Source organism: Pseudonaja textilis, chromosome 1, assembly GCF_049901715.1.
Source record: "Pseudonaja textilis isolate UNSWEBS1 chromosome 1, rPseTex1.2, whole genome shotgun sequence".
NCBI lineage: Eukaryota > Metazoa > Chordata > Lepidosauria > Squamata > Elapidae > Pseudonaja > Pseudonaja textilis.
The window spans coordinates 302,397,707-302,422,378 of record NC_141990.1 but is presented as its reverse complement, the minus strand read 5'-3'; the positions used below and the strand labels follow the sequence as shown (position 1 = coordinate 302,422,378).

Genomic DNA, 24,672 nt, shown 5'->3' with positions numbered 1-24,672 from the left:
AGGCATCAAGGTTCAATCCTCCAATAGTAAAAGTTGAGGAATCAACAAAACCCAACTAGAAACAAAGCCCAGGACCTCAGGAATGGTAGTAGGTGAAAAAAATGCTCAATTTGCAAGAACTCACATTCCATCATCCCAAATGTATAAGCTATTTATAAGCTTTTTTTAAAAAAGATTACCTCCTCAGCTCTGACATTGTGGCAGCTGTTTGACCTGAAATTTAGGGCAGCAAATCACTGTTAGCCACACTTTTGTCCAATTTCAACTACATGTCAGTAGTATGTAAAGCAAATTTATCTGCAAAGAAACATGTCAAACATAAGAACTGTGATGGGATTGTTTCATAGAAAAACTTGCTCCCACAAAGCCAACCGTTATTTTAAACAATCCGAATCTGATTCTACACCCACCCACCCAAAGCATTTTATAATTATGGAAATACAGTGAACTGCCACCTGCAATGAGTCTTCCAGTATAAGTTCCATTTAACTAAGAGGTGTGTGCTCTTACTGGCGCCATTAACTAACTTTTCCTCAGCGCCTCAGTTGAAATGGGATCATCCTTGAAGAAGCAGCCTGAGATATTTAACTCTGTTCAAGATGAATCCTTGCGGAACGTCAAAGCTTCATTAGGCTACTAGACCCAGAGGAGAGGTGAGCTATTTTGAGACTTCAGGGCTGGCCCGCTACGTTTTTTGCTTCCATATGTGATTAAAATCGGGCTCAATGACTGCGATACTCCAGGACTGCCGCCTTAGCTCAAAGGCAGCGTCCCCACTGTTCCTTCCTGGAGAACCCGTGTTAAAAGGCGGCTTCACAAGAGGGAGTTTAAAGTGCCACGAGAGAAACCCTGGATAAATGGGGATTATTTGCCTAAACGGCTGTACAGTATTCCTAAACGTGGTTATTAGGGAGGAGCTCCCACCGAAATGAGTAAGACCTGTCTTTAAATAAAGCGTCCACAACCGGCTACCGAAAGGCCTCACTTGCCCTTTTTCCACCATCAAAAAACCGCTCCCGTCCTCCCTGAGGGAGGCGCAGACCCTCTGGAAGAAGCCGCAGCTGAGCAAAAGTCGGTGGGGGGGAAGGAGGGAGGAAGAAGTAGCGGGTGAATATTTCATTGGACGGCCGCCCGAGTCTAGCCCCGCCCTCTTTTAACTCAGAACTGCTCTCCGAGACGAAGCCGACCCCGCGAACAGAAAGCCAGTAAAAATCGGTTGCTGGGCAAGGTGGGGCGTGGCTGACCAATAGCGAGGAGCGCTCGAGAAGGACGAGGAAGAGTGGGCGCACACACGCCCCTCCTTCCTCTGAGACCAGGGCTATTCCTGCACGGGGGAGGAGTAACGGCTCTTGTTGTCGCCGAGCTCTGGCGGGGAGGGGGTGGGGCTCATTTGCTGCTGCCACCGCCCTCTCCTCCTCCTCTCCCCCCGCCTCCTCTCCTCCTTCCTCATCTCAGCACGCAAACCTTTGGCCATCCCAGCCCCTCTGAGGGATCCCGGCTGGCTGGGTTGGGAGCCAGCGCCGCGCCGCGCCGCCCAGCCGAGGGAGAGGGGATCCCGTGTGTCCCTCGACTCTCTCTGGAGCCCTAGCAGGTAAGCGAGACCTGGTTGAACTCGGGTCTGGATCGCGGGAACGATGGACACGGGGACAGGCGTCCGGGAAGGTGCTCCGGGAAGCTAAGTGCGGGCTGGTGGCGGTAGTGAAGGGCGAGGAAAGACTGTGCTGAGCTAAATTGAGAGGGGGAGGTCAGGAGTTACAACTAAAAGAGATCAGCATGTCGGGTATCTCGGGGAGTTGGTAAGGCAATAGAGGCTGGCGAATGTGGCGGGGGAAACTTATGATTGGGGGGTATCTCGGCCAGAAAAACTAAAGAATTGGGGGCCTGGGAGGGGCACCTTACAAACGACGGTGTGAATCGCCTGGGAGAAGCTTGCTTGGGTAAGGAAATAACTACGTTGAGCAAGTCGTCGTCATTCCCTCCCCCCTCCTCCTCTTCCAATATACACAGGCACCGTGAGCCGGGGTTGTTCCCCCACCCCCATAAACCAGATGTTTTTCAGATGTTTGGAATTATAATTGCCCTCCTTTTGGTTGTGACAATAGTGGGTTACAGATCACACTTGGAGGGCTCAGATTTGGGGAAGGAACTACAGTTATATAAGGAAGACTGGGAGGGAATGATGGATAAGAGAGCAAGATGATGGTGGGTATCAGGCTGAGATTCACAAAAGCTGCCAACAAGAGGAAATCAAGGTTTGGGGAGGGAAGGGTGTCAAAGAGTCTGCTGCTAAAAAGAGGAGAAAAAAAAGCCAAGTAGAATTAGCGGGAGGAATTGAGGAGCCCACTGAAGAGATGGCAAGGAAGAAACTGCTGGTGCTCTTGTCTAGGTGGTATTTGAATGCGAGAAACAATTTTGTGGCAGGCTTGTGGGACTGAATGAAGGCTTTAGGAAAAGTGGGTGGGGCGTGAACTGAGTAGATTTATTTGAAAGCAGTAGAGAATCAGCTGCGGTTTGTTTCTGCTTTGGTTTAGCTAGTTAGAGTCCTGTACAAAAGATATATAGATGATATATGTTACTTTTGAGGCTGTTCTTCATATTGGGAATACAATATGAAGTGGAGGGATGGAAGCTGAATCCAGCAATGGGGGAGGGGTACTTTACAAATGTTCTGTTACAATGTTTGGAGAGGTGTATCTTGGCAAAGAGATTGAGTTTAGATGGTATATTTTCAGGAAACACTCTTTTTTCTGGGTAGGAGTATAAGGGATAAAACACTGGGATTGTAGAATAGGCTTAGAGTATTGATATCTAGATATGTTTTTGGAAACATTTATATAAAGTAGCTGAATAAGATCCCATGTAAGTTGAAGTTTGATTAAAGACAGGGGAAAAGTTATTGCCAGGAAATAAATTTAGAGCTACATAAAAGGTGTGGGGTCTCTTTAATGTTAGCTTTAACCAGAGAGCTATAACTGTGGTATTCTCTGATGATCTCCATCCAAGCATTAACCAGACCACACCTGGTGTAACTTCCAAACTTAAGGTTGGCCAACTGAGAATAAAGTTATATATTTAGGTGCTTTGAAATAGGGTGAATGATAAAATACTAATGTTCCTATTATTTTTATATTGTATTTTGGAGGTGGTTGCATTAAATTCTGCTTTTGACAGAAAAGTAAAATTTAAAATAATACATAAAATTTAAAGTAATATGCAAAATGTTTCTATCCATTTGAGTATTTAGGAATACTTAATACTTTTGTTGCTCTGAAGTGATCACAAAAATGGGGATTCTGGGATGCTTTTTTGGTTATGGATGTTCACAGTTCATGAGATCTGTATCTCCAAAGTGAAGTATGTAAAAGTATGTAAAAACTGTGAACTGTATGTATGTAAACTATGTAAAAAAAACCAAGTATATAAAAACTGATTAAAATCTAGTTAATACTGCATATTTGAAGATAAGAGAATTGCATTTAATATAGAAGTTCAACACTGTAAGATACATTAAACTTGGGTAGGGCTTATTAAAATAAATTGTGGGAGGATTAGGCACAATAGAAACTGGATGACTAGAAAGCAGATGTGGAAATTATTTGAGACTAGCATATTGGGGGCATATGAATGAAAAAAACATTGAAGAATGTTCCTCAAGAATGGTCAGATCAGAGTTAAAAAATGTCAATAGGAAAAAGTGCTTCGGTTAGGATAAAGAAATTCATGTTTTGCTGGAAACTATTTTGTGATTAACTTTAAGGTGGACCTAGCTATGGAATAAAACTCTATATAATTGGATGAAGGATTTGGTGAGAAGCTTGCTATCAGCAGAAGTTTTAAGGATAAATGTTTTTATTTAAGAAATGAGGCAGTTTGAATAAGTTTGCGAATTTGTTGGTATGCAGGTGTAGCTTTATCCTTAGGAACAGAATTGTAATGAGATTGTCTGTTTTAAATAGTTGTCAGTCTGGAGTGGAAATAACAGTCCGGTAAACTAAATCTTGATACTGTGGGAGGTACATGCAACAGCTTCCAGGAACTTCTGTCTAGTTTCATTTTGAACATACTGCCCCTTGTGTCTTAACTCTTATAAAAAATGAAATGCAGAAAGAGGAGAATTTCTCACTGCTTTGGTTCCTTATTTCAACAGAAACAGTTCATTAATGCTGAGTTTAAAACAATGCATTAAGGGCAATACTGTTTTAGGTTTATGTTAATTTCTATAAATTCTAGAGTTTTCTACAATCAGCAATACTGTGATCTGAAATTAATCATATTCTTTGTCTATTTGGTAGTAAGTATTACTGGCAATTTCTAATAGCAGTTAATTACACATTTCTGTCCTGTAGTATTTGTTTTACTCATAGGTGTTATACTTGATAAAACATTAGATTCCAAATTAAAGACTCTTTAAAAAGTAAAGCAAAGAATAATAAAATCTGAAAGCATGGCTATGTAACTCTCATAGCATCTTATGCAGTACAGAATTTTGAAGACATTGCTGTGCCTGGGTCTTCCTGTATTTTTTGAAGGAAATGTAAAATCACCAGACCGGTAGTTACACCGGTCAGATCCCACCCCTGTGTATAGCTATCAATTATTAAACACATTTATTTTCACAGTGCTACAAATATCCACAAGGCAGTAAATATGAATTAGAGTATTCTTATTAGCCACAATTTATTTTTAGGATTAATCTCTGTAAAATACTTTCACATAACAAAATCTTTAATTTTTCTTCAAAATTGCATCATTAGATTGAAAAGGACTGTTGACTTATCAGAACTGTGTTTACACAACTATTTTGGACAAACTGCACCATACCTGAATTACTCTGGCTGAAACTATTTTTAGTTTTAAGTTTAAGGCTTCATATTTTTTCAAAACGCATTTTGAGATCACTTAACGATTTCACAGGGTTGTTGTCTGCAGGCTTTTTTAGAAGGTGTAATAGAAGTAGAATTTTAATCTGCTATTCTTCTATTTTTCATAACCTTCATACAGACCTCCAATCCATCAGCCATTCCACCACTGCTACCTTCTTTTAGATGGTATGACTCGGGAAAAAGTAGCAAAATCTATTTCTGCCAATAAAGAAGTATTTGTAACTCAGGGTTAAAATGAGGGGTGCTTGGTGCTCTCGGAGCAATTAATTCATGGAACAACTTGCCTCCAGAAGTTGTGAATGCTCCAACACTGGAAGTTTTTAAAAAGATGTTGGATAACCATTTGTCTGAAGTGTGGTGTAGGGTTTCCTGCCTAGGAGGGGGTTGGAGTAGAAGATCTCCAAGGTCCCTTCAAACTCTGTTATTCTATTCTATTCTTGCAGACATTTCATTACCCAAACTAGGTAACATCATCAGTGCTAGACTAGCACTATTGATGTTACTTGGTTTGGGTATTAAAATGTCTGCAAGAAAACAACCAAGCTCAGAGAGCACCAAGGACCCCTCAAATCTTTTATGGAAAAGGAACATCTTCTGCATGACTTTAAAGTAAGCTGTAAGAACAAGTATAAAGTACTAGTTTCTCCATTTTAACATAATCGTACCAAAATATTTCACCATTCAAATTGACAAGTAAACTGTTGTATTAGCTAACAAATTTAAGCAGAGCAAAAGTTATGAGCAAGATTGGAAAATAGAGCTGTTATAATCCCAAACCAATTATAGCTTTGTACTGTTAAATGTAGTGATACTGAATATAGTTGGCTATTTTTAATTTCTCATTAAAGCTTTAGTTCATTTATGTATTAAAGCAACTAGTACTGATTTTGAAAACTTAGGAAAATATAAAGTTAGAACAGAAAAGCAAAGTCTCCAGTCCTCTCCTGCTGCTGTACTTTGGTTGATAATGGCTCTAAGCCACTATAGGTAGTTCTTAATTTACAAGCACAGTTGGGACCTAAGGTTTGTAAAATCAGGTGTGATGTGGTTTTATGACTTGGTTGCTGCTGTCATTAAGCAAATCCAGCTTCCTCCATTTATTTGCTTGTTGGCAGCTCCCTAGGAATGTGATAAATGGTGAACACATGACCCCCGAGACATTGAAACTGTGGTAAATACATGCTGGTTGCCAAGCATCCACGTTTTGATCATATGACTGCAAGGACACTTGACAGTTATAAGTGTGAGGAGGACTGGTCAAATGTCACATATTTCAGTACATTATAACTTCAAATGGTTAAATGTCCAATCATAGGTCAAAGACTACCTATAGTTACGTGAATAGGTATGTTCTTGATTTGAGCTTATTCTTCCTCTTTAACTTGCCTTTCAAAATGAATGAGATCCTAAAATCTAAGAGGACTAAATTGTAGGAATGAGAACAGATTCAGCAGATGCTACAAGCAGAATCCCAGAGGTGTTCACTTCAGTGTAATTCCCATTGTTTTCAGTGAGACTGAATTCCTAATGAGTATATTTAGGATTGTAGTTTAAAAATCTGTTTACAAATCTATATACTGTAGTTTTTATTAAAGCTTTTAAACATAAACATACATCTTAACAATTATAAAGTGTGGGGGGGGGAAGAAAAATAGTAAAGTAATAAAAGTATAAGAAAAAAATAGAAAAGAAAGAAAATGCAACAGGTGGTTTACAATATTCTTCACATCAGTTGTAAGTACAAATATATTTTGAACTCTGTGTCTAAAGTTACATTTAGAGTTAAAAGTTATATTGCTTTTTCTATAATCTATCCTGTCTAATCTTCAACACTGTGTATCACAAGTTCACTTTTTAATGCAAAAAGTCACCGATCTTGATGACAATCTATAGATGTCTTTTCTATAATCAAAGAAGTCAATGTATCTTGCAGCAAAATCTGTCAGTTTACCAACCATTCCTCCATCGTGGGTAGTGTCGAATCTTTCCATCTCTGTGCATGCAGTAATCTTACCACTGTAAACATATATCAAAATAATCTTCCATGGAGTTGTTCTAATTGTTTACCAGTGTACAAATCTTCTTGCAATTGCTCCCATTCAATGTAGTTTATATTAAAATCTTTATAGATAAAGCATATTCGTAAGCTGACAACCAAATCAATATTGGTTATCCAGTTCAAATTAACTGTCAGTTTACTTTCAACAGAAAAAGTTGCATTGGTGAAGGTACTTCTAAAATCATATATAAATTAATGTGTTAAAATCGAGTACTCCTGTAATCTATGAATGTTTTCATGCTATCTGTCTACTAATATACAGTAAATCATTTATATTACAGTGTATCTTAAACTAAAATTATATAAAATTCTTGTTTGTTAACAAGGAAATACTGGACAGAATAATTGTTCAAAACTGACAACGCAGGAGGAGTATATATGTTATTTGTTTTATACCTCAATGTGTATGGTAGAGATAATGCCAGGACAGTTGCATTGTGCCCAATATTTTAATATGTATTTAATAAAATTCAGTTTTAAAAAAATGAATCATAATATAGTGGTACAGACAAACATTCATAGATGCTACCCATCTTGCTGTCTGGAGCAACTCTGGATTTAACTGACAAATAGGTGGCCATTTGGGGATAATAGTGCATGAATATAGATGTGATATAGTTCTGAATTGCATTTTGTCCTTTGAATTTGGATTAGTGTACGGACCAAATAACTGGACCAAGTGATCATTAATATACCTTACCAGGATCATTTTGGATCATAATGTAATTCTAACTTGTAATTTTAACTTTGTGTTGTCATATATACCATGTTTCCCTATGGTATGTTTCCCCCCCAAATAAGACCCATTCATTTTTTTTGTTCCAAAAGACACATTAGGGTTTATTTTGGGGGAAACATAATATCAGAGTGATCAGCCCACCCCCTGGCATGTGCACAAGAGACAGCAAGTGTGCGGGGGCTGATGGTGTCCGGCAGCAGCTGCAGCCTACTGGCCCCATTGTTGGTGCACTCTGGAGTTGCACAGCCTGTGCAGTGCAGATGAGTTGATTACTTGTCCAAGCAGCAGATGGAGGCAGAGGTATTGGGGGGGGGGCAAGTGATCCTGGCATGGCACATGGGCCACAGGAAAGGTGAGATTCGGTGGATCGGAGGAGGAGGGTGGCTGTGAGAGGTTCATGACCTGTGCTGTGCCGGCTGCAGCTTCTATCAGACGCTGTCATACCCTGTGCCCTTACCTCCTCCAGTGCTGACCACACACACACACACACATGCCAGCTTATGATGACCATAACTGGGGCTTATTTTGGAGGTTGGGCTTATATTAGGAGCACGCTAAAAGATCAGGCTAGGGCTTATTTTCTGGTTAGGTCTTATTTGGGGGGAAAATGGGGGGAATATACAATCATGGAAAAATTAGTAGGCCAAAGAAATGTAGACATTAAACAAAATATTCTTGCATTTGTCCTTGCTTCCACCACTTCAGACACTGCCTTTTGTTTTTCTGTTGTAATACACATTTGAAATAAGTCAGTGTTGTTACATACATGGATTCATAACAATATTTTGCACGTGCAGCACTTTCGACATCTTCTCATGTGGCCACTAAAGAGCAGCTGAACTCTTCATTTGAAACAATTCAAGGGGTGCTGACTGGAGTTTCTTCTTAGCCAATCTTACTTTTAAGTGTACAGACAAGAACGCTGAAAAAAATTATTCAGGTGTTTGCTGAATGCAAGATTCCTTGAAAATGAGTTAGCATTAGATTACCCTGTCCTTTATTCTTTCCAGTCCCAGATTACACAAGCTGTATTTTCAAATTAACAACTTTGGAGATGGGTAATGGAGTAGATAGCACCCCACCTCCTTCCTGTGCATACTTTGCTCCCTCCCTCTTCATCCTGGTTAGTTTTAATTGAATTTTAAACTTATGTTCCTTATTGTTTTTATAGTGCATTTTAACAGAATGCCTGTAAACCACTAGAGTCCCTTCTGGCAAGATGGGAAACATACAAGTTTAATAAATAAAATAAACAACTTGCACATTCATATTAATAAAATATTCTATAAAGATGAAAAGCTGTATTGACATTCAAACAATGGAAAATGCTCTTTTCCTTCAGATCTTCCAATGAACCTGTGGAAGTTAAAGAGAGTGTGGGCATCTTTTTATGTACTTTCAAGCCTTCATGCGTTCAGGTGAATGTCTTAAGTGCACTGTAATTTTGTTTACATGTAACCCTCGCTTAGCTACCATAATTGGAACCCATAATTTGGTTGCTATGACCTGAAGTTGCTAAATAGAAGCTCCTATGATTGTGATGAGCTTTTGACTGCATGATCTTATTTCTCCTACTGTCATTAAATGAAGTGCTCTTCTCTATTGACTCTGCTTGTTGCAAGCCAAGTTGCAAAGTGTTGCAGTGGTGATCATGTGACCATGGGACATTGGACACTGTGACAGATAAAGAAGCAAAGACTGGTCACAAAGTTATTTTTTTAGCACCATTGTAACTTCGAATGGGTGCTGCACAGAGCAGTCAGCACGCAAGAACTAGCTAGTTATTTGTATGTGTGTGTAGATAGATAGAAAGATAGATAGATAGATACTTCTTTGCTTATTGCAAAAAATGAGTTAGCATTTTATTGATTTATTGACTAATTCCATTGGAAAAGAAGGCTTTGAATCTTTCTTTCTTTGAATCTGTTCATCAGTTTTCAGGGAAACTGGCATACATATAGTTCTTTGGTGATCTCTCATGTAGACGTCAGCAGAAGTGGGATTCAAATTTCTTTACAACCTGTTTGGTGGGCGTGGCTTAATTTGTGGGTGTGGCTTGGTGGTCACGTGACTGGCTGGGCATGGCTTGGTGGTTATGTGACTGGCTGGGCGTGGCCAACTCTAAGTCATTTGCGTGGGTGTTGCCTATATGGGCCAGGAGGAAAGAAAGATCCAACTTCCGTGTGTGTGTGTGTGTGTGTGTGTGTGTGTGTGTGTGTGAGAGAGAGAGGGGGGGGGTGGGGAGGTTAGTTTTTTAAAAAGCCCAGAGGAAGGAAAAATATAAAGTTGTACCAAAGAAATCCCAGGGCGGGGGCAAGAAAAGAAAAGGAATCCCTGCTCTGAAAAGGGAGTACCCTTCCAAGAAAACAAAGGAGTCAAAACCTTATTTAGTCATACTTTTTAAAAAAATTAACAGACATTAAAAAGCAATTTGTTTCACTTTCCCAGGTTCAAGTCTCTTTGCTTAACATATGTGATATCTTAACATATACCTCTCTGTTTTTAAACACTATGAATTCTCTATTTAACTAGATTTAAGAAAAGCACATTAAGTCAGTGGCAATTTTCTATATCTCACAGGCAATGAATTACTGTGGATTCTCTCCTCCCTCCCTCCCTCCCTCCCTGTCTCTCTCTGTCTCTTGTCTCTCTTTCCCTCCCTTCCTCCCTCTCTCTCTGTGTCTCTCTGTCCATCCTTGGGGGGCGGGGAAGGAACCTCTGAACTGGAACTGGGTGGTGGGAATCTGACATCTGGAGGCTGACAAGCCACGTACTGAAGACCAGATGGCTTGCAAGGGAGGTGGGGCAATCCCGCAGTCTCCCCCCAAATAATGCTTGGCGAGCATCAGAGGGCTGGCAAGGGCTTCTTGTGAGGAGGAAGAGAAGCGTGCTGGGAGGAGATTTGATGGGTGTCAGAGGGGCGGTGAGGGCTTCGCAGCTCCTGAGGGGAGTCCAAGCCCAAAGCAGCAGGAGCTGTGGGCTGCCTTGGCACTACCAGCTTTGGGCTGTTAGTGGTCCGCAGAGGATGTGCTCGAATTGGCATTGAGACGAGGGCCCCAGGAGGACTCGGGTGAAGACGTTTTATGGCTTTCTTTCTGCCTTGCAGAAGCAGAGATGGGGGGAGGCCCAAGAGCACACAGCACCCCTGCGCAGCACTCTCTCAATGGCTGCCCCCTCCACCTCGCTAGTCCAGCCAGTGATCTCCCGCTCGCTTCCCTCACGGGCCAGGCCGGCTTGGGAAGCAAGCAAGTACAGGAAAGGATTCTGTTGCTGCAATCTCCCATGCGCTCCCCTCCCTCTCTGTGTGCATCAGTCCATTTGCCGCCAATATCACCCCTCCACCAACTCACCCTCTCCCGCCGGCCCATGCAATGCGGTGGTGGCAGTAGGCCATTCGGGGTAGCAATGTGGCGGCAGTGGTAAACCTTGCTGTGTGTCATCCACCCCAGAAGCCCCCTTTGGCCGAGCATGGAGGGCCCCACCCCTGCTATCAGCCTTACCTTCTCAGGCCCGGTGAAGAAAGAGTATCTGCATGGGAGGCAGCTGGGTGAATGAGCGAAGAAAGACTCACCAGGAAGTGCGAAAAAGAGTGAGTGGGAGAGGAGGGGAGGGCCCAGTCAGTGGTGTGATTTGCCGGTTCTGTGAACTGCGCAGAATCGTAACAACCGGTTCTACCGAACCAGTAGAATCCCACCCCTGGACATTAGTCAAATTCAAACTTGCTTGTTTCCTACAGTCTATATTGTGTGCTTTCAAGCTGTTCTTGAGCCATGACAAAGTACACTCATGTTGTTCATTTCTGTTTACATTTAGAAATGAAAATACTACTTAGGTAACTCATTTTTAAGTAAACATGTAATTGATTTTTATTAATCAAATTTAATATCAGTACAAATATAATACTTAATTTTCAGATTAAATGAGCAATAGTAACAACATAAAACATAGGCAAATTCCTCTGTAGTTGTGAGATTATTTTTACTGTACCAACTATTTCAGTTATTTCAAAGCTCAAATTATTTAACAGTAATTACATGCTATGTGTCTTTAAACATAAACTCTAACATCTCTGGCTTCTTTCAAAACACATTAATTTCCCCTTTATTATGTTTTAAATTAAAGTGGTTGGCTCAGATAAATCAAATATATAATTCAGGTTATGGAAGTCAGAACAACTAATGGGAACTCTTAATTTATGCATTTGCTTTTTTTTTCCCCACAGTGCTCCCTGGAATATGTTCTAATTGATGCATTTTACAAAAAGGAGATAATAGCAAGAATTTCTAAAATGTATTACTTGTTCATAAAATGTTGACATGTATTCCAAATAATACTACAATTATATAATAATTGTATAACAATTATGAAATAATATAATATATATAAACATGCTTCAGTAAACTAGTAATTATTTTGTTCCAGGGAGAGAATTGTTCAAGAAAAATTAAAAATGTTTTGACAGATCAAGTCAGTTTAAAAGCTTATATTTTACTGTAATTTGACTTATCCTGTGTTGCAAAACATTTGCTTATGGGATGAAGGGCGAACTTTTCTCATTCAGATTTGCTTATAGTTGTGTATCATGATAGTAGAGTAGCAGAAATGTTTTATGAACCTGCCCTTGGGTTGTCATGGCATCATGGGGATTTTCTTGGGGATTCTCTATTCTGCAGGAGCTAGTATTCGATCTGAGCTTCTTGGTCAGGAGTCTCTCAGGATTTCCTCAAAATTTCATGGTTGCTTTCATGATACAAGCCTGTTCTGACCACTACACAGCCCAACTGAAGTAAGTTGCCCTTGCAATTTGTGTCCTATTTAGCTCTATCTAGCGCTGCAATGCTGGAAGAGATTATTGTTGTCCATTATCATAGGTGAAATAACTTTGATGAGATTACTCTTGCCAGTGTTTTCACAGAGTTCAAATTGGTACACTCACCTTTTCAGCTGCTGGAAACCTTCTAGTGAAGTTATTCTGCCCGTGGAGATAACAGAACCCCCCAAAGTTCCTTTCCTATCATGGGAGGCAATTAATGGTAGGAATAAGTTTCACTTCCTACAAAACATGCACAAATGTTAATAAATGTGGTTGCACCAGAGCATATTGACTTTAAATTTATTCATTAATTTATTTTTAATGTTCTTACCAATGTATTTTTTTTTTCATCAGTAGTTGATTTGCAATTTTTATCCACTTCTTGTTTGGGGCAACTCTTCAAATTTGGGGAACAGAAAAGGTTCCTTAGGCATGACTCATGGCACAGCATGTATTATCCTTTTGACTGCTTACGGTGGGAATTGACCTTTTTGTTAAGGTATATAAGTAATTCTTAAGTAAATCAGCTTTCTTGCTGATGGGCCTGTACTCTCCTGCATAAAGCAGATAGTAATAAGAGATTATCTGTTTCCAAATTCCTTTTTTTTCTTCATTTGAAATTTTAGTCATCTTGGTTTTGGTCTCAATTCTGGTTCTCTTTTCCCCAGTCACTATTTAGAACAGGCATTCCAGAAACCTTGGGCCGCAGTCCATTCAGAACTGGGCTGTGGAAGTGGTGGGTGAATGTTCACAGGAACGTGTAGCTCCACTTACTCGAGCAGCAGATGAGTGTGTGTGTGCAGCTACATTTGTGCAAGTGGCAGGAGCATGTGCCTGCCACTCACGCAAATGGAGTGCACACATGTGCAACACATTCCCTGTCCCTCCACCTTGCTGGCTCACAAAGCCGGAAAGGTTGGGGATTGTTGATTTAGAACAGGGGTGTCCAACCTTGGCAACTTTAAGACTTGTGGACTTCAACTCCCAGAATTCCTCAGCCAGCTTTGCTTTTTTGCTTTGCTGGCTGAGGAATTCTGGGAGTTGAAGTCCACAAGTCTTAAAGTTTCCAAGGTTGGACACCCCTGATTTAGAACGTGATCTGTTTTTCCAAATCCAGGCCACCAATTGTACAAGATAAAACTGAAAAGTTCACAAGGATCGACATTTCTGACAGTTGTCCTATGCTAGCAATTGTACATTTTTCCTTTCACAGCTGACTGAATTGTAGCTTGCCATAATATAAACATACATAAAAATTTCAGGACACTTCAAAATTTATTTTTCAAACTAAAGGACATTTTTTATAGTTAAGTTTGTTTCAAGTGGCTAAACTTCCATCATTTCATAAGGTAATTAAGAATTTTAAGTATCCTAATCAACCAATTGCAGGCTGAAGCAAGAACGGTAGTGGGTCATATGGTGATGCACTGATGTGACATGTCACAGTTAGGATTGTGTTTGTTAAAGGGAAGTTTAAAAAATAGCTTTTTTGACTGCTTGTATTCCCATTCTTTGTTTCTTGCCAAAAATAGAAGAGTATTGCACCATAGTTGTTTGATTTGTTGCTAAATTTTGGTGTCATGGTTTATAGAGCCAGGAAAAAAAGATTTTAGGAGCTACAAATGGCCCTTTACAACACAAGTTATTCCATCACCTTTTTATTAAAGGGTGAATGAAACATATATTAGTAGAGCTAGGGGCACATATATAATTGTATGCAAACATTTTAGTCTCTCCTATTTGTAGTTTGGGATTCATATATGCAAGAGGCAATGTATAGCTTAAAGTATAATTAAAGTGTTGAATAATGTTTAATTTCCACATCAGTTAAACAGAGTAAGCTATTATAAATCTCTCTTGTGATATTGTTGTAATACTATGTTTAATACCATTTGAGATTCTTTTAAAAATTTCAGATGACTTATCCATTCATTCAAATTAGAGGCCACCCAGCTCTGGACATCTTATGGCAATATAAGAAAGGGATACTTTAAAATACTGAAAACGAATTTAATGCATGTCTGGGAAAAAGATAGCTATTTAATTCAACAACTTTAAACAAGAGCTCAACATTACTGTACTCCCAAGCATGGGGGAATAGTCAGGTTTTCAATGTCATCAAGGTGGAGACCCTGGGTGGGGATGCAGATCCAGAGGGGAGGTGCTATAACAGAGAAAGCACACTTCCTAGGTCCCAATAGATGACATTGTTTGAGTGAAGGGATCTGAAAGGCAGGATGGACAGTACTTCAGATAGTCATCATACCATGTGCCATGAAGGGCTTTATAGGTGGTAACCATTTGCTCAAATTGTACCTCATTCAGTGGTTTCCTACAGGTTATAAATAGAAGGGGCAAGAGCATCAGGCTCTAAGGCACCCCAACGTGAAAGGCTTCTGTGTTTGGCCTCGCCTCCCCTGTCAGAACCAACTGGAATCATCCCCAGAGAAAGGAGAAAGCCCCTTTCTCCCTCCCTCTCTAAATCTCCACATTTAGTTAAGTAGGATACCATAATTAATGCAACAGAAGAATCACAGAGAGCTAGAAGTAATGTGTGTGTGTGCATGCACGTACACACACACACACACACACACACACACATATCCTACCTGCCATTCCCAGAAATCACCAGCAGGCATGATCAATGCTATCTCTGTACTATGCCCTGATCTAAAACCTGACTGAAAGGGATCCAGATGATCCACTTTTTCCAGAGTCCTCTGGATCCCTCCTCAACAACTTTTCCTTAAAAAGGTTAAGACTGGACAGAAATCGAACTACATGTCGCCTCTCAGAGAGAGCCAGTACAACATAGGAAAGATATGGGTAAAAGTCAAAGGTTTAAATTCTTTCCAAGTACACTCGCCATACTGTGCCCTAGTACATTTTTCAGACTTAACATTTCTTAGTGGTCTCCCATCTTAAGTTTCTGAGCTCTGATTAGGAAGGTGCAGTTACCTGTAAGAGTATATCCCTTTAAACAACTTAAACTACTGTATCTTTAAGTAGTGATCATGTCAGAGTTTTGGTATATGGTAAATTAAACATTAGTCTTGCTGCCTAATTGGTTTTTGCAGACCACATTAAAATGGGCCTGGGGATGCCAAATTTACAGAAATTTAATGGTTAAATTAAATTAATTAATTAATTTAATGTGTGAATTATGTAAATGTGAACCCAACAAATATATGTCTTCCTGAAACCTAACCTTGTGGAATTTATTGATTTAATTGTGCCTTAGTCCTAACTCCTAGCAACTACATGGGCAAGTCTATGCAGTTCTTCATTTTTGGAAATATTTTTCCTTCTTTTCTTCTTCCTAGGGTTGAGAGCAAATAATTGATCCCAAATCACCCAGTTGCTTCCCTGTTTAAAGCAAGACTAGAAATACGCAATGCTTTTAGCAATTGCACCACACTGGCTCTCATCTTCGTTGTTTCCTTTATCTAGACTCCTACTGAGAGAGGTGGTATTCTACCTTCATCACTGGACTGCTATCTTTAGGCCTTGAAACCTGTATGTTATTTTACTTCACAATCTATTAGAAGCTTGATTGATCAATCCGTGCTTACGTTTCTTAGTCCATACCATTTTTCCTGTCAGTTGGTTCCTTAGATAATAAATATGAAAAAAATAGCACTTACCTTTTTTTGGTGTAAACAGCAACAGAGTGAGTAATTGGACAGTTTTGAAAACTGCCCCCAAAACTGAAAGTTTATTTGAAAAAAATTGGGAGTGGTGATATTCAGAAATAATCTGAAATGGCAGCTAATTGTGATGCACAAAGAACCAGGTCCAAAGGTGAAGAGTTCAAATTTACTGATTTATTCCTTGCATAGGAATCTTCTCAACTGATGGTTTTCCCCCTGGTTAAAGCTAAGACTAAACGGATTCATTGTTTGACTCCTTCCCTTGGCTCTCCTAATCTCCTACATCACCCCTTCCTCAAAACAGCCCTCCCTTTCTTTCATAGGATCTTCAGAACAGCCCTCCCCTTCTTCAGTGGCCTCTTCCTCATCTGAGTTCTCACAGGAAGTTGGGAGGGGAGGAAGCAAAGCCATTTCAAAGAAGATCTCCTCCCCCTCATCTAAAGAATACTTTGAAGCAGGTGATGCTAGCTGTAAAACGTCTAGATGACTAGCAGATTTCTCCTCCTTTCCCTCCGGAAGTGAAGGCCAGAACTGGATGGTTGGACTGTCTGGTGTCCCACTGGGGGTATGCACTCAGTCTAGTTATCTCTTCGCTTACAGATTCTTTGTGCGATGCAGGGCAGAGAGCTGGGAGTTTGGAAGTTTGTGGCTTTTCAGAGAAGTATTGGTGGAATTGCTGCACCAAGTCAGGGACATGGACATACCTGGCATATTCTCATCCACATTTGGATTCTGGGTACCCCTTCCACTGAATCAAATACTGTGTGCTTTTGCCACTTTGCCTAGAGTCCAGAATTTCATCTATTACGTATTCCTCCTCCCCTTCCATAATTACTGGCAATGGCTTTGGGCACGATGAGCATAAGATTCTAGGAGGTTTTTGCTTGATGAGCAGCAAATGGTGGAAAACTGGATGGACTTTCATGGTAATTGCAATTGCAAATGAAAGGCCACAGGATTGATCTGCTGGAGGACTGTAAATGCCCTCTGAACTTGATATCCAGCTTCTTAGAAGGTCTAGGAGAAACAAAGAATTTGATAGAGCCACACTTTCTCTCCTTCAGCAGTTGGTAGTCCTTTATATCAATGGGAATCTGCAGTCTTCTTGTCAGACTGTTTGTCTGTTCCAGCTGCTGTTTCAATGGGGTTTAGGTAGCCAGCTGTTCCTGCAAAATAATTCACTGCCCCTGGGATGGTTCCTCCTCCCTTGAAACCACTGATAAAACCCTTGGGTGTCTACCATGCTGAGTTTGAAAGGGGATCAATAGTAATCAATGTGTACGGAGCATTATTGTAGGAAAATTCTGCTAGGAGAAGCAATGAAGGCCAGTTACCTTGAATGCAGGTAGAATAACCTCTTAAGTATTGCTGGAGCATCTGGTTAGTTTGCTCAGCCTTATCATTCATGACGGGGTGATTGAGGAGAAGCTAACCTGGAGATTCAAAAGTTGTAACAATGCCTTCCAGAACCTGGAAGTCAATTGACTGTCCCAGTCTAATACCAGTATGGAAACCATGTGATCGAAAAAGAATTGAGATGTTTCTTTGATAGTGAGCAAACATTTGGAAGGCATGAAATGAGCCATTTTGGTAAAAATTCCACTACAACTAGTATAGATATATAGCTATCGACCAGAGGTGTTCATGGCTATATATCTATACTAGTTGTAGTGGAACTTTTTACCAAAATGGCTCATTCTTATAACTCAATAAAACGTTAAACTGGAAAGAAATTGTATGCTAAAGATGGGGTGGGGTGGGGTTGGGAGCGGTTGTAAGAGGCCTTCTGGCTTCTGATGATGGTAACTGTAATTATAATCTGGCTCAGAGAAAGGCTATTAGAATTTCTTTCCTGTCCTTCACTGAGAAGTTTTGGCAGGATTGCTACTCCAATCCATTCCCATTTGCTTCAGTCCAGCCCTACGGAATATTGAAAATCAATTATTTGAATGGGCTCAAGACTGCCAGCAAGGTAATTCAAGTTGGTGTAGGGGAAGAAGCCAACAACAACAGAAAGATCAGGTACAGAAATGGGCTAGGTTAAAAAAAAAAATCAAGGGGAAAAAAATTATCCATTACGTATATCCATCCATGTTGGAAAAACAGTTTGATTGTGGACTGGAATGTTGCCCACTCCTCCATTCTAAGGCCTCCTTTCTTCTCAGGCACATGATCCAGAATGGAGCTCCTATTAAAGGGCTAGTAAGAGTTCCAGAAGCTGTATTTTATATGTAGCTTCTGTCTTGTTTCTTCTTTTTTACTTCAACAGAGATGTTTTTATGCCAGGAGTTGCTTAAAGTCCTTTTCTGAATACTATGTAGTTATAATCATGAGGAAAATGTTACTGTTTTGAAACATATTTCTGTTTAACTGTATTTGTTGCTTCAACTTCAATATCTATTAAAGCCTTTAACCAAGCTGCAGTTTTAAAATAAAATATATAAAAAAAGCTAGAACAAGTAATAATTTAGCTCAAACCATTTTTTTGGTGTGCATCAAGACTCAAAGTCTGCCTTCTAAGTTGGGCAGAGAAGGGGCCAAGACAATGAGCATGATCAATATTAAAAGTATTCATTGACGAGTCCAACTTCTCTCCAGCACCCTAATTATTTTTAATCCGTATAAGAGGAATTGATTGTTGATACTTTATCTTTTTGGTAAAGTAGAGGAGAAGAAAGAATTTTCAAATGTTTTTATATTAGCTTTGAAATCAGAACTTGTAAAAGAGGTTATTTATTATGATCTTGCATCCTAGGTGCTTTATGAAAATTAATCATATGCATTTTTATTAGCACAGTATGCAGGCTTTTTTCTCTACTTGTCAGAGGAAGAACAAAGAGACTAACTTTTCAGGGACATAGGTTTGTAGGATTTCAGTTGCTCTCGCCTACATCGTGCTAAATACTAGATCCTGGCCGAAATTCCTGTTTTTTTTTTAATTGAAGTCTTCATAATGTTTTTTCTGGTATTAATAATCTAAAATTCCTTAAATCCTTTTCCATCTTTCCCAAATTACTGGCTAGACCAAGTCAGATGCCTTCCCTTGTCCAAGATTAATCAGTCTAAATGAAGAAGATATTAATGTTTTATATCTATCCCAAATTATGTAACAAGGGGGTTCATAAACTTCTGAAAAAGTATATGAACCCACATCTAAGGTCATAATAAAGGAATAGAAAATGTACAGATAAAAATAAATACTATAAAGTCAGAAATGCTCATTGGTTCATTTTTTTCTTTCAGGTTCATGTTGGGAAAAGGTTTGAAACGCAAGTTGAGTGATTATGAAGAGAACATGGCTGGTGTGTCAAGTGCCTTTGATTCCAGTCGAAACCTGCCATACCCACTCAAGCGTCAGTTGGTGCTCAATGTTTGCCTTGCCAAGTTACAGACATATAAGATGCTGGTGGAACCAAATTTACATCGTTCTGTCCTTATAGCCAATACTGTCAGACAAATCCAAGAAGAGATGAGGCAAGAAACTAGCCAACAGTCTGTTAACATGTGGGGTGGTTTAAGTACTGCCCCTTCCAATTATTTAGGTTTTGATTTCTTTGGAATGCCTTCACATTTTTTGCCTGGTATTATTCAACAGGAATCATATGGTTATGAACCACGGTCTATGGAAAGCCCAATTGAAAATAGCTTGTTGATGGTTTCAGATAACGACATGTCATCAGCCATTTCCTCTATTCTAAAAGATTTGGACTTCATGGAAGATGTGAGTCCGCCTTCTTACTTGGCTGGATCTGGAGATGATCAATTGAAGACCTCTGAAATGTCAGTTCTTAAGTTAGAAGAAGATAGACAAGACTTGAAAGGAGTTGAATGTGCATTTGGTTCCTTTGAAATTTCAAATTCAACTAGTTACTTGAAGGACTTGGCTATTGATGACATATTTGAAGATATTGACACTTCAATGTATGATTCAGACTTTGATTGCCCCTCACCAACTCCTCCAAGAACCCTGTCTGTGGCAACAACAGAAGAAACGTTGAAGGCATTCCCTTCTTGTAATTCTTCCTCGGCAAACAACATCCCAATATGCAGAAGTGATATCACTGATTTAGACCATATTATGGAAATTCTTGTAGGGTCCTGACACCTTTGCTAGCCCAAAGATGCGTTTTCCTAAGCTGCCATACAATGCTGGTTTGAAGATAAGTCTCAGAGGAGAGTGAACTTCAAAACGTTATGCCAGAAAGGCAGCTACAGACATTTTTCTTTAATGGTTCTGAAAACCTCCCTAAAATTCTTATAAACCAAAAAAAAAGTGGCAGCCTGTCATATAAAATGAAGTATTTATTAAATCAATTGTGCAATCTTTTTAACTCTTTTAGGCTATACATGAGGAGTATTTCTCGTGTGTTTCTAACTTTTTAATGTGCAATTTTTAATCTGTGTGAAGGATTTGCAGAACAGTGATTTTCATAAGGGGAAACATCATCTGAAGTCTAAAGATTTATTTTTAATATTAAATTACATTCTTTATTGGCATTCACTGAAGTTGTATACATGGATTTGCAGCCTCAGTACAGTATATATTTAAAGTATTTAAGGAACTACAGATCTCTTCCCCTTTATTGAAGATTCTAGATACTTGGCAGCAAAATCTCTTGCATTTTGTAAAACGTTTAAAATTATTTATTTTTGTAAATTTTATAGTCTTTTTACATTTTATTACAATATTCTAGATCGGAGATGAATTTCTGGTTGGATGTGGCTGGCACTACCTCTGTTAGCAGAAATGCTTTGATTCTTTGCTTTGTCTAACACTGCAGATCTTTTAGTTTTCTTGGATATTTCTGGTGGTAGAAGCAAACATAGCAATTTGCTGATTGGTTAAATTTTATGGTATTTAACTGTAATTTATATGTATATTGTCCCAATTTTAGAACTTTGTCAGTGTTACGTGCATAAATTTGGAGGTAATATGACTTTTTACAATTTAGTATTTTCTGTATAGTTAGAGCTATTTTAATTCTCTGAAACAGAGTTTTAGATTTTATGTGCAATATATCACTTAAGCAGGCCACTTTTGCACATGCTGTATTACAAGGAAATACATACACTCTAGATGATGGAAATTTATAATAGTGTGTTATCGGAGGTATACCATGCTTGTACGAGATTTATAAGAGTTGAATATGGCTTGCCTAAGCACTGCTCTGATTTTGTACATCTCTTTTTCTCAAAATGGAACTTTAGTTGTCCAAAATGCTTGCAATGGATTGTATCTTCTTAGTGGCAGTTTTTAATCTTGGTTTGGCCAAATAAAGGTCTAATTGAGTAGAAGTCCAGCCAATCATGCTGCCATTTGAGAGTTAGTAGTCTGCCTATATAAGAATTATACTTCAAATTAAAGAAATTGTTTTTTTGCCACATCACAAGATAGGTTTGACATTTGCACATAATATGCTGAAGTGTTCAGTTCATTGTGTACAAAGCATGTCCTAGTCCAGTTCTGGTGCTACTTGGCAGGCTGTCTCAGTGCTGGCACCATTTGGGGACAGTTCTGCATTGCCAACACGTTGACATTCCAACCACAAGCCTGTACTGTTCCATGGTCATAGAAGCAGCATCTGCTCCCTTCTTATTGAAGACACGTGGCCACTCTATGTTCTAGCATTGCATCCTTGAGGAGTCCAGTTAAGTTTGAAAATATTACAATAAACCACTTATCAAGCAAGCAACACAACAGATGTAGATAAGTTTAAAAAATGGAGGGAAGAACAGAGAAAAACATTGCCATTCTATCTGCTACCAGATAGACTTTTATGTGTGTGTGTCTATCCACCTACTCCTCATTGCTTCCAATTAAGCTAGCAAATTTAACTTGGAAGTTTGCTATATTGAAAGCAAAACATCCATACTTGGTTGCATATTCATAACAGCTGACGGTTTTTGTTTAATAAGACAGCAGAAAAAGATGCCTACCTTTGAAAACACTAATATTTGTAAGTAAGTTTTCTAGGAGGATGGGAGATACATTTTAAAATTGAACTATAGAATACACATTGGCTAATTTTCATCTGAATTGCAGTCGAAACCGTTTATAGTACGGCCATTTTCTGATGGTAAAATCTTGGCACGGAGATTATCTTGGACACCATAAAATAATATATTGGAGCTAACTCTCCAATGAGCATCTCATTATTGCAGAACCAGTATCACCTTTCATTTCCATCTCCCATTTTTTGTGGTGTTGGAACCAATCCACTACTCAACTTGAAGTGCAATGAGATTCGAGTCATCTGATGTAGTTGCTGCGTTATATGTAGCATTGCATTTAAGGAATGAAAAGGTGCTTCTCTGAAGTTGAATGCCCAGTACCATTGTAAGAGAAGTAGAGTCAAACATTTATGGTGCGATACTAATAACCAGCTGCAGAAATTCCAGGAAGGGTTTCTGATTAGTCTTAAACTGAAGGACTATTTGGGCCTCAAAGAATGCAGTTTAGAATAAAAACTAGACTATTGACAAAATAATTACCATAACGTTAGACTGTGGTTGATGCATTCATAAGAGTAGTGATCATCAGGATGTAACTCTGGCTATTGTTCACTATCCTATATCAATCTTGTTTTTCTATTTCTCTACATTCTTTCCATTTCACCGTACAAAAGGAATCCTCCAAACATTAGTGGAGCATTAAGATTTTGCCTTATGTTTAATCTTCAGCAAGCATCAAGTGCAGTCTTTTGTTGAAAACCCATTCTTTTAATTAGTACCGGTTCTTTACCTTGCACCCAACATGAGTCATGATGAAGCTGGATTCTATAACTAATGCTAAATCAATCCAATTTTATTTACTTAATGCATACTTTGGCAGTAGAAATGTATTTATATACATAAAAGATTTGCAGTTACATCTAAATCATAGCACGCCCTTTTGCAAAATGTTTTCTATCTTTTATGTAAAAAGGATTAGATAAAAAGAATGTATAGTTTGTACATAATGCTTTTTTGTATATAGAAAATTAATCTAAAAATGGGAAGGGCCCTCTGCACTGTGATAAAGCAGACTAGTGGCTACAATATTTTTTAAAAGACCCTTATTAAATATTCAGATCTAATTGATTGTCATCTACAGTTCTTAAGCTTAACGATACAACGGTTAAATATCTAAGTTGCACAAGCAATGTACCAGTGGTAGAAACATGTAGATTGGCTGCCAATTGTTGATTAGGCATCTCAAAAGGAGTTCTGATTTGAAATAAGGATTAATCTCACATACAAGCTTTCCTGGAAGGTAAAGATGTTCATTCTTCTTTAATCATGATTTCATAACCTCCCCACCTTCAAAATACATCCCAGAGTGGTTTTCAATCTTACCTGAAAACGTTGGCAGAAATAATTCTTGAGCATCAAACAGCAATCCCCATAAGCATTGTGTTTTTCCCTTTTTCAGGACATAGAAGGCCTTTGGTCAACTTCTAGCTTCAAAAAAGGAAAGAGGCCCCACTTAATTTGAAAGTTGTGTTTCTTTTGTGAAATGGGTAGTCCTCGGGTTACAACACAAATAAACCTGGAATTTCCATCACTAAAGCAGCCAAAGTTTAATCTTACATGACTGCATTGCTTAGCAATTGGCAATCCTGGCAGCCACTGTAACCCAGAACCGTGCAGTTTGTTAGGTGGTAAAAGCTGGGAATCACAGGTAAGGAGTGTAGGGAGATGCTGTGGGTAGGGATAATAGAGCTTCCCCATCCCTGCGGATTTTCCTTTCCTTCTACTTTGCTTGTGGAAGCCAGCAGGGAAAGTCCCAAATTATGATCATGTGATTGCAGCTTCCTACAACATAGGAGCTGAGCCTCCAAGAGTTCAGGGTTGGGATTGAACCGGTGTTACTACCAGTTCAGTGATTACGTCTTGCTGCGCGCGCGTGTAATAAACTATAAGCTGTGCCGCCCGGACAGCTGAAAAGCGCTGCGCACAGGTGCGCAGCGTTTGAAAAGCCACTTTTTTACTGCTTTTTCAACCTCAGCTGTGCTGTGCAAAGCAGCGGAGGTTGAAAAAGCAGGAAATAAAGGACAGGTAAGAGCCCGGGAGGGCGGGCAGGCCAAACAGCAGCAAACACAGAATCGGTTTGGTGTCTGCTGCTCTTCAGAGCTAGCGATTCTACAGAGCCGGGCAGAACCGGTTGCATCCCACCCATGCAGGAGTTGATCACATAACTCTCAGGATGCTGTGAAGATCACAACTTTGCACACTGGCCTTAAGTCCCCCTCTTTAGCACATCATAATTTTAATTCACTACCTAGGAGCTTGCATTAGAGCAAGAAAAAAAAAACTTTAAAAAGAGTAGGATGTTATTTTAAGCAACAAACTAGCAGCAAGAACATGCATTGGCTGTCAGAGTAGTTGACTGACCATCTTAGGACAAATGATTTCCTTTTAACATGTCAAACATGTTCATGGTAGAACTTTTACTTCTGATTTCAAGTTGTGCAAGATAAAATTTGTTACTTTATTTGATAATGGTTGACATGAGTTTATATTCATTCCAACTATCTGTTGCACACAAA

The 24,672-nt window shown here is 39.2% G+C and overlaps 1 protein-coding gene across 4 annotated transcripts; it reads left to right on the top strand.

The window, feature by feature from the left end:
- The first annotated feature begins 549 nt into the window (after nucleotides 1-549).
- Nucleotides 550-23,220, top strand: LOC113435050 (SERTA domain-containing protein 2-like). Of its 4 annotated transcripts, none has more exons than XM_087922291.1 (3): nucleotides 1,377-1,591; nucleotides 16,468-16,709; nucleotides 19,388-23,220. In XM_087922291.1, the coding sequence occupies exon 3, from the start codon at nucleotides 19,392-19,394 to the stop codon at nucleotides 20,244-20,246; it is 855 nt and encodes a 284-aa protein (XP_087778417.1). In that variant the 5' UTR covers nucleotides 1,377-1,591; nucleotides 16,468-16,709; nucleotides 19,388-19,391; the 3' UTR covers nucleotides 20,247-23,220. The 4 variants fall into 4 exon arrangements, with proteins under 4 accessions (XP_087778420.1, XP_026554377.1, XP_087778417.1 ...); XM_087922292.1 differs by lacking the exon at nucleotides 1,377-1,591 and adding an exon at nucleotides 12,588-12,714; XM_087922294.1 differs by lacking the exons at nucleotides 1,377-1,591; nucleotides 16,468-16,709 and adding an exon at nucleotides 550-653.
- The last annotated feature ends 1,452 nt before the right edge of the window (nucleotides 23,221-24,672 follow it).

Excerpts from the sequence above, each read along its gene's own strand:
- LOC113435050 (XM_087922294.1), top strand. The coding sequence starts at position 19,392 with ATGTTGGGAAAAGGTTTGAAACGCAAGTTGAGTGATTATGAAGAGAAC.